Here is a 10403-nt window from a genome sequence, read left to right as displayed (position 1 = left end):
GCTTGCATAATGTTTTGATAGGCTGAAAGAAAAATTCAGATGTCTGCAAACATCATTTTGTATTTGAGTTCTTCACAGCTGCAGCTCTATTTTTAGTGTTTCTCCAACACATCTTAAGTTTCAAATGTGTCACTGTTCTCCTGGTGTATTAGTTTGGATTCAAGGTTTGAAACCTTGTAAACGGTGATCTGAAAACTGGTGCACATATGTTAAAAAAGTAAAAAAATATGTGTAAAAACGTGTTGAAACGTTGAAACTTGAGTTTGGAAAGGGTGAATCTTTATTTTGAGACTTTTGCAGATGTATTTTGCACGTGTATTGCAGACTTTTTTTTTCAGAGCCAAGTTTACAACATCCACTTTTCAGAGATCTGCCCACACATCTGTGAGCTTGTGAATCACTTTATTTCTGGAAGTGTTGTCTTGTACGGGGCCAGAACAGTGACAGTTACATTTTGGCGTTGAAAATCAAATTTGGCAGTGAAATGAAACCTGAACTTAAAAAAGGAAATTTTGACATTGAAAGTATTAGGAAAAAAGTTGTATTGACTCCGAAACAAGTCCCACTGAAAAATAAAACATCAAAAAGATGAATCATAGTTGTATTAACAGTCCCAGAGCGAAAATTACAACAGTCTGGCTCAAAATCTCCACTATGATGCCATCACCCTTGGATGTCTTTGTTGGACTGCAAGGCATACTGGGTAATGTAGGTCCAGCGAGGGCCCTCCTCTCTTTGCCAAAACACTGACAGAAAGTTGAAACTGAAAGCCAGTGATGCTAAAAAAAACTGACAGCGGAAAAAAAAACTGTCACTGAAAAAAGACATCAAGAAAAAATCTGAAGATTGAATTGAAAAACATTGAAACATATTTAAATAAAATAAGATAATAAGATTGTAAGACTGTATTTTTTGTGCCAAAATTTAACTGACACTGCTATGACTCCATATTCTTTAACCTAAAGGATTAGCAGCCACAATGGTATTACTTTATTGTGTTATCCTTGATATTTATGTGTTTGATTTAATGTCTCCTGTTTCAAAATGGCAAATAAATCAAACTAAAACAAACCGCTGTAACTTTATCACAAACCAAACTGACAAAAATCAGAATGAAGAGTGAGAAGAAGAAGAAATCTTTATCATAGATGTTTTGTTTCAGCAGGTTTTTTGCCTTATTTGGCACCAAAAAGGATTCTGATAATCTTAAGAGCCATTTTTTAGTGTTAATGTTTTTAAAGTTTTATAAGTGGAGCATCTCTCCACTCTGCAAGACATATAGGAAACTGGTTCAACTGGAGATAAGAATACAAGTAAAATACTAAAAATACTTTGTAATGAATATACCAGTAATACATAAATATTTAAGTAATTCATTGGCACAGATAGGCCCCAGCAGTAATACCCAGGCTTCATCTCAGGACTGTGATGATCAAGTCTGATAATCTGGGAAATCCTGGAGTGAAGTTCTTGTTCAGGAGTGATGTCCTATCATCCTCATCCTCATCCTCGTCATCCAGCTTGGTCCAAATCCTTTAGAGGCAAAGCCAACATCCAAAACAAAACCTGAATCAAGAGAAGTTTATTTATCTGTTCTTAAATTTTTATGTTTATTTTTATAAGGATGAGTGCTGTCTGTAGTGTCGACCAAAGCCACAAACCACAGCAGTTACAACACCAAACACAAACAAGACACACAAATCTTCTTCTCCTTCTTCACTTCAAGAGTCAGATCATCTCTTCGTGTTTCAAATCTGTAATCTCAAACCCAAATTCAGTGAATAAAAAGTCTCAAAATCGAATCTAATAAATTACACATCAGACTTTTTTTTTTTTTTTACTGTAAAATGTTTATTTCAAGCATCTTACAGCAGCTGTAACATGTTTAGTTTATGTCTGCACTGTATTTTAGTTTGCACAGTTTTGAAGGAGACGAAAACTTTCTCAGACATTTCTGATGATTATCCAAACAGTCACAGACACACAGAAACCTCCTCATTTAAAACATATTTAGTCTGATTTTGTGTGATGTTTTGCCACAAAATCAAATGAATACATTTAACTGAAAAACAGATGCTCCAGCCTGAAATACAAGACTTTCTCCTTTCATTCAAAATCAAGCTGGAGTCACACTGGACTGCTAGATGTCAGCACTGTTCACGTTGCTGACAGATTATCTCACTTTCTTTTCCTCAACATTCCTACTGAGCCATAAGATCTGTTTATTTTGTAACTATAGCTGCACAGAATCGTGTCTCATGTTTTCCCTACTTTCCTTGCAGATTCTGACTTCCTTTTATCCGCAGCCAAGCTGGAATCACACTCAGCTTCTATTTCTCAGCATTTGCAGCACGGGACACAGTCGAGGAGCAGCCCTCTCACTTCAGCCATGAAGTGCACGGATTAGCCCCCTCCCTCCCCTCAAAAAAAAAAAAAAAAAACTCCAAGGATGACAGGAAATGTGGATGGAGTTTTCCACATCAAACAGCAGGCTGAGGAATGAGTGTTTGTGTATTGTGAAAGAAGGGGCGAGGATGTAGGTGAGGGAGAGGAGGGCAGAGCGTCATTCACACCCGTGTGTCGATCCTGATTTCTTAGAGAGGAGTGTGGACACAGAAGGCCAGCGTTTTCTTCTGTGTGCACACCTGAGTTTGTGAGGTATAAACTGAAGCATTCAGAGAAGGACAGTTTGTGTATTGTTGGAGAGTTTAGGAAGACAGTTTGGGCTGCAGAGCAGTGCCAGAGGTTTAAAATGAGACGAAGAGGGTGTCTGTAATCCCAAGAAATGTGTGGGAAGAAAAGGTGAAATGTCCTAAAATATGTTGTTATATTTATATTTTGTTTAACTTCTGACATTTTAGTTTTGATTTGCTGTTTTTTTTTAGGTAGAATAAATTCAAATTGCAAAGATGTTTGTCATTAAAGCTCAGACAAAAACGCCTATTTAAAAATCAAATTGCATAATTGGTTGGTTGGACAGTAAGTGAAAATAACAGTATGTTGTCTTTAGCAACCGTTATTATTGTTTTCTCTCTCACATTAATAGATGGGAGACAAATCAAAGGAAAAAACAACATAAAGTCTCTTGAGGTGTTTGGCCAACATGAGCCTCCAGAACAGCTTCAGTGCTGCTGCAGATTCTCTGAAGGAGGGAAAAACACAATTTATCAAAAAGATATTTGCTCATTCGGTGTTTTGATGATGATGTAGAGAGAGACTGTTTAACATGCTGCTCCCATAAATGTTCAGTTTTGTTGAGATCTGGTGACTGTAAAGGTCTTAGTATATGATTCACATCACTTGTGTCCTATGTGGAAGCTTTTGTTCTTCCACTCATTTATTTTATGTAATGTTTATTTGTATAGGGACAAGTATTCAGCATGAACTAAAGCCACGTACCACAGCATTGATAGCCTATGTTAGTTTGCAATGCTCGTCTCTAGACGGGCCTTTAAATACATAAAACTCAAACAAAACAGCACAAAACACAAACAATTTACAAACTACGATACAATAAAAATATCATAAAATGACACGCTACACTCATGACTACATGACTGATCCCTCTTTAAAAACTGTTTCAGTTACATCTTTTATTTATTTTTACTTTAATACAACACCAATCTGTACATTCAGCCTCGCTATACTCTGCCTGTAATATCTTCATTATGAAGAAGAAAATCATCAAAATAGGCTGATCTTATTCTTATAAAATATGGGAAATCCAAGATCTAAACTAATTGAGTTTGGTATCAACTGTAGCAAAAGTAGGATTATATATAACGCTAATAATCTGCTTTCATATGGCAGATAAAGTATTTCCTGTAAGGCTTTGTTGAGCCTCATTTACTTAGTTGATATTTGCTTTAAAAGGCGGACTAGCATGAGGAGAAAAAATCTTATTATTACATTAAACTAAAGTTGATTTTAATGGACTTTGAAGGTAAATAACACAACTGTTTACAATGGAAAGTTTATAAAGTATTTCTAAGACAAAAATAAGACTTGGTGATATTATATCAGTCCATTATAACAAGCTGTTTTACCTTTATTTATAACTGACATCAAAAAATAGATAGCTAGCTAGATAGATAGATGTTTGACTACAATAACACTGACTTTAATTAATATTTTAGCACCAAAAATGTATTTATATTGAGTCATTGTGGTCCAAGCTTCTATTCTTTTGTTGCTGCAACTATATTTATTAAATGGTGTAATACTGCCACCTTGTGACTTTGCTCTCTTACTTTTGCCAACATGGCAGAGCTGATTTTATATATGTCGTTAGAATAAAAACCTAAAATATATAATGATATCACAAATAATACAATTTACGCTTTAAAAATGTCAAACATCACATGCTACCTCAGATTTAAATTACATAACTATAAACATTTACCACACCCCGTTTGACAGAATAACTGTTCAGTGTTCAGGGTCACAGAGGTCAGAGGCGTCACTCTGCTCCGGTAGAGTCATGTGACCCGGTTTCGGAAGCCCATCAGTTTTTGGTATCGACATATTGTTGTCTTAATGCAAGTCATGTGACGGCCAGCAGTAGTTTGAGTTGTGATTTTAATGGTGCATTGTTCATGGGAGCAGGAGTCAACGCGTAATACTTCGCTGCTAATTTGAGCCAATCATCGAGGTTAATGACTCAATGAGCTCCAAAAGCTGCCCTGATATCACGTGGTCTCCGTATGACCCTGTATTAGAAAACCTGACGGGGAGACTATCTATCATTTCATAAAAGTTATTAGAAATAACCATTAAAATACATAAATAAAAAGGCCTAATGTTGCAGAATAATGTTCATACCATTCTTCAGCTTTCAGTTTTCCGTGACTGCGTTATGTTTGTAAAAAAATTAAATTGTAATGGGCCTTTACTACCGTGTGTCTGGCACTATGCTGGGAACCGGCTGTGCATTGGACTGTGCGTTATCCGGTGTTTTGATGTCTCGATCGGTGGAAACGCAGCCGACCAGGAAGGAGAAAAAGTAGCCCGATTTGTCACCTCGACACATTATAGCTGACTGAAGCCTCACACTCCGGCAGCTTCTTCAATACACTTCCACCACACACACACACACACACACACACACACACAGGGGTTTTTTCTCCTCTTCTGATGCGCTCCAGGAGGCAGAGAGCTATGGAGGAGAGGATGTGCCACAGACTGAAGCCATAAGTGTCATAAGAAGAAGAAACAAGCCTGGACCCTCGAGTCCAAACGTAATCTGGAGGTTTATATAATGATAATAAGCGAATATAGTCTGAAAAACAAATAATTACGTCTTAATTATCTACTGTATAGACCTAATGGAGCGTAGACATTAAATAACTGATATCTTGACATTTTTATTCAATTTCCCCCACAAACTAAATTGGTTTAAGTATTTTGGTAAATGTTTTAGAATACAAATCATCTAGATTCTACCTCCTAACTCTCGCAGGTTAGGACAAGCCCAGTCTCAGGTAAATGGGCGCGTTAATGGGTCATCAGGGATCAAACAGACACCTATTAGCCGGACAGTCGTTAAGAGGTGTTTGACACATCAAAGGCACGCGTTTGACAATATCCAAGAAAGGTGGAGTGCAGTAAGGGGGGTCGTTTAGTGTCTGTCAAGCAAAGTATAAAAACCTCCAGCAGACTCCTGCTTGTTCACCAGTGTGGACGTAAGAGACGCATCTCGGACAGACAGACCTGAAGAAAACTTAACTAAAATAATGGCTTTCGGGTTGGATTTTATCGGCAGTAATGTTTCTGAGATGAACACGTTTTACTCGGGACATTACTGGTCCGCTCCGTGCCTGGACATGAACAATAACGACGATATTTACGCACAGGACGCAAGCAGAGGTGAGTGACTGAATTCTTTAATTTGCAGGAGATTTTTACTCGGGAACAGAAATAACAACATACTGTGCCACCTTCCATTTTGGTTGCTTAATTAATTTGCGATTTTATAACCTAGAATTTGTGAATTTAATTCCCTTGAGTGCACCATCTTTATAACTCATCCTGTACTCAATTTCCAAATTTTGCTCCTCTGTATTCACTGTGTGTTAAAGAAGCTGAATACAGATCAATAATCACGTTTGTCTTCTCCCTTTAGTCCATCAGGATGCTCCTCATAGGACGCGCCGGGACACCCTGCGTCGCCGGAAGCGCACTACTTTCAGCAAGGCGCAGCTGAGCGAACTGGAGAGGGTCTTCTCTGTCACACAGTACCCGGACATTAAGATGAAGGAGTCCCTCGCCTCTATAACTGGTCTACCAGAGTCTAAAATCCAGGTATGACATGCACCTCGCAGGTTTTGCAGGTTTGGAAAATGCCTCAGTGTTGCGTAAAGACTAACCATGATTGATTCTTTCAACAGGTCTGGTTTCAGAATCGACGCGCACGCTACTTCAAGAGCAAGAAATCAACCAGAGAGGTCCCCAAAGCCTCCCTGGACTACTTTCATTCTCAGTTCACCTACTCTCCAACTAGTCCACCATTCCTCCAGCTGGCTCCAGCTTTCCCCCCTACTCCAAGCCCCCCGTCTCCACCAGGCTACCCCGCTCCAAGTTTACCCCAGTCCACCAGACTCTCCACCATCCTGGGGTGCCAGGCCACTGCCGTGTCCCTGCCGTCACCCACGTCCCCTGCCACCGCCGACCAGGCTCCATCCTGCTCCCCGCACGGTTTCCCAGGAGTCCCCCAAGACTGCTACTACCAAACCCCAGACTTCACTGGTTGCTGCCAGGATGCGTTTCATCCCAGCGGGTTCAGTGAGTGGGATGTAACGGAGGAGTTTGAAGCTTTCCTCGGGGATGGACAGGGGTCTCAGCCTGTGGGTAGCCACTGTGCTGCAGTCGGTCACACAGCAGCACCAAAGGAGGGCGTCCAGGATCAGCTGGACCACCAGGGCTTCTCCAGCATGAGCGAGACCATGGACGACCTGTCCGACCTGTGCTTTCACGACCTGGACGACTTCAATCTCTCAGAATTGGAAATTTCTGCGGCAATGATTGATTATCTGTTGGGTTAACTGATAAAACAAGAGAGGTATTTGGACGAAAATGGCATATTTAAGACTGTGGAGGGTTAGTGTAAATAGGCTTTGCAAGTATTTATGGTGAGAATGTCACGTGTTCTCATGTGAGTTAAATGTAGGCTAATAGAACTATTCAGATATATTATTTACATATTGTATTACATGAACATTACAAATAAAACAGACTTTATTGTATACGCTGATGCTGTGCTGTATTCATTCATATAGTCTGCTGCCCCACTTGTCGTCACGTGGCGCCGTGGCTTAGTTGGTTAAAGCGCCTGTCTAGTAAACAGGAGATCCTGGGTTCGAATCCCAGCGGTGCCTTTTTCTTGCTAGTTCAATGTATAACTGGTTACCGCACTACATGGACACATATGAGTAGATTTTAACACCTATAACTTGTAATATTTAAATGTGGTGACGTTAAACTGCTGCCATTACGGAAAATATTCGTTACACTGGACAAGCGATTTCGCTACAGATACACAGCGTTTTATATAGCGTCAGTTACGCTGGTTATAGTCGTACAGATGTAGGATAATAATAGTGAAACGCGGTAACGTTAAGATGTTACGTTTTTACACGGTTAAGAAAGTAAAAGTGGTTGCCATGACACTCACAGGCAGCTGATGACGTGTCGTTCTTTTTTCGACATTTTACATTCGATTTCGAACGTGGATCGTCCAATCACAGCTGGTTTTCGACAGTGCTAGGCAACAACAATGAAGCAGTAGCAAAATGTTCATCTGCTGAGCAAGTATTTATGAGACAGGTGTGTTCGCTAAACGGTGAGAATCAATGAAATGAATTTAAAGATAAAAAAGCAACACTTCTGAGCAGTGGTGGGAAGTAAGTACATTTACTCAAGTACTGTAGGCTACTTGAGTCCAATTTTGAGGTATGTGTACGTATACCTGAGTATTTCCATGTGATGCTACTTTATACTTCTACTCCACTACATTTCAGAGGGAAACATCGTACTTTCTACTCCACAGCATTTATTTGACAGCTTTAGTTACTTTTCAGATGAAGATTTGACACAATGTACAATATAACAAGCTTTTAAAATACAACACGTTGTTAAAGATGAAACCAGTTGTTTCCAACCTTTTTGTTTTTTGACGTCTTACAAAAAGCAGTGTGTGGTCGGGGTCACATTTCAGATGTCTGTGAGTTGCTAACAGCTCCACCAAATAGAGATTTTTCCCTCTAAACTTCTCACATGGTTTCATTTCAATAAATGTTCAAATGATCCAGTATTTCACCAAAAATGAAAGATTAGAGAAAAAGTCCAAAAACTGAAAACAGATTTGTGTATCAGAACTTTGTTTTTTCTTCTTTCCTCTGCCATTAATCATCTCACGACCTCTGAGACTTATCTAGTGACCCTTTGGAGGGGCCGCACCCCTAGGTTGGGAAGCACTGGACTAAACCAGCTAACTGTATATAAAGTAGTTGAAACTAGCTCCACCTCCAGCAGCTACAACAGTAACATGCTGCTTACACACTGATTCTTCAGTATTAATAATCTAATGATGTCATATATAATAATATATCAGTCAGAGGAACCAAACCACTACTTTTACTGCAATACTTCAAGTACATTTTACTGCTAATACTTATGTACTTTTACTTAAGTAGGATTTTTCATGCATTTACCTATAATGGAGTATTTTTACATTGCTGTATTGGTACTTTTACTTAAGTAAAGGATCTGCATACTTCTTCCACCACTGCTGGTGAGAAAAAAACTAAAAGCTTAAAATGTCAAAACAAACAACTCATATGGAATCAAAACAAAACACAGAAAAGTGACAAGCAACTTAAGACATGCAAAATGAAACAGAACTAAACAAAGGAAAATATCATTAAGCCTAAACCTCGGTGTTTATGGCAAAATTAGTTTATCGTGGATATGTTCCCACTGGGTCCAAAGAGAAAGATATCTGAAGGTCAAAATGTCCTATAACTGAGTATATCATGGCAGGTTTTATGTGCTACACAATTAAAAGCTTCACCCACTTAAAAGATCATAGCTTGTATGATACTGTTGCATGAGTGCAAACAGAACACAGTAATAAAATGATATACACATGGTGCTTTTATTTGCTGTAGACGTGTGGAGCAGGCCAGTTTGAATAGCAACTTTTGTCCAGCAGGGGGTGCACCCCTCCCAGAGAACAGACTGAAGCGATAACAGGGTCTACTCAAGGATGATGTTTATAATATTTAACAGAAATTCTCATTTATTCCTCAAAAGAAATATACTCATTTCCTTTTCTTCATTAATTTCTGTTATTCTTGCTGTCCTAATCACACATTTTAATGACTTTGCTTCTCATCTTCATGTGCTGTTTACCTTGTGTTCATTCTCAGCATATCCATACTGTATCAGCATAGTTTTCCTTTCCCTCTCTTCAAGCTGATCTCCAGTCTCCCTCCTAAAGACCAATAATTAAGTAATTCAGGCTCATCTACTAACTGAGCTGTATGAGTCGATAATATTGCTAGTAAGAATTCAGCCTGAATTTTACTCAAACTTGAAGACTTATGATTGCAGAAATGCTTAACACACAACTATCTCAAAGTTGATAAACAGAGAAACTGAATGATCTACAGCCACATGAAAAAGGGGTAAAGAATCCAGCAGTACTTGTAGTCTTGAGAGCAACTTTATCATGAGACCAACATGTTTCTCTTTGTGACCTTCATCAGGGTCTGAGTACAACACACTACACAGAAAGTGCTGCTGGAGCCCTGACCCATTCAGACTTCTTTCCTTCTTCATGCACCTTTGAAGATGGTGAAGTTGTGCCAGACATCCCTACTCTGCTTGGGCTCCATGAAAAAGATGATAAAGATCAAGGCAGTGCCAGAATAAAGGCCACAATCTGACCTAAATTAAGGTTGACGCTGTGTAGGACCTTTTAACTTGTCAGGCTCAGTGTTGTCAGACATATCAGCCTAAGTTTTTTTCTCTACAGTCTAAGCTGTATTTAGACTCAACTTTTTGCACCAATTTAAACCCAATTGTTTGCATGTAAGTATCAGCATGTGTTTAAAGGACCAGTGTGTAGAATTTAGTGGCATCTAGTGGTGAAGTAGCAGATTGCAACCAACTGACCATCTCTCCCTCTCCTCTTCCAAGCGTGTAGAAGAACCTCCGATAGTCTTGAAACTCATGAAAGATGCTAAAGGCTTTCTCTAGAGTCAGTGTTTGGTTTGTCCGTTCTGGGCTAATGTAGAAACAGCCTGGAAGAGGACCTGCTCACTATATAGATATAAAGGGCTCATTTTAACGGAAACACAACAATTCTTATTTTCGGGTGATTATACACCAATTAAAACATACTT

At 39.0% G+C, this 10403-nt stretch overlaps 1 protein-coding gene and 1 non-coding gene across 2 annotated transcripts; both read left to right on the top strand.

Moving 5' to 3' along the window:
* The first annotated feature begins 3521 nt into the window (after positions 1-3521).
* On the top strand, positions 3522-7177 carry LOC122995607 (diencephalon/mesencephalon homeobox protein 1-like). Its single transcript, XM_044370922.1, has 3 exons — positions 3522-5865; positions 6122-6300; positions 6387-7177. The coding sequence occupies exons 1-3, from the start codon at positions 5733-5735 to the stop codon at positions 7038-7040; spliced, it is 966 nt and encodes a 321-aa protein (XP_044226857.1). The 5' UTR covers positions 3522-5732; the 3' UTR covers positions 7041-7177.
* A 122-nt stretch (positions 7178-7299) lies between these two features.
* trnat-agu lies at positions 7300-7373 on the top strand. The gene has a single exon. It is a non-coding gene; the product is annotated as a tRNA-Thr (tRNA).
* Positions 7374-10403: the final 3030 nt, after the last annotated feature.

This window comes from Thunnus albacares, chromosome 13 (assembly GCF_914725855.1).
Source record: "Thunnus albacares chromosome 13, fThuAlb1.1, whole genome shotgun sequence".
Taxonomy (NCBI): Eukaryota; Metazoa; Chordata; class Actinopteri; order Scombriformes; family Scombridae; genus Thunnus; species Thunnus albacares.
This window is presented reverse-complemented; position numbering and strand designations above follow the sequence as displayed.

Coding starts and splice junctions, on each gene's coding strand:
- LOC122995607 (XM_044370922.1), top strand. CDS start 5,733: ATGGCTTTCGGGTTGGATTTTATCGGCAGTAATGTTTCTGAGATGAAC. Junction 5,866..6,121: donor CGCACAGGACGCAAGCAGAG/GTGAGTGACTGA, acceptor TTCTCCCTTTAG/TCCATCAGGATGCTCCTCAT. Junction 6,301..6,386: donor TACCAGAGTCTAAAATCCAG/GTATGACATGCA, acceptor TTCTTTCAACAG/GTCTGGTTTCAGAATCGACG.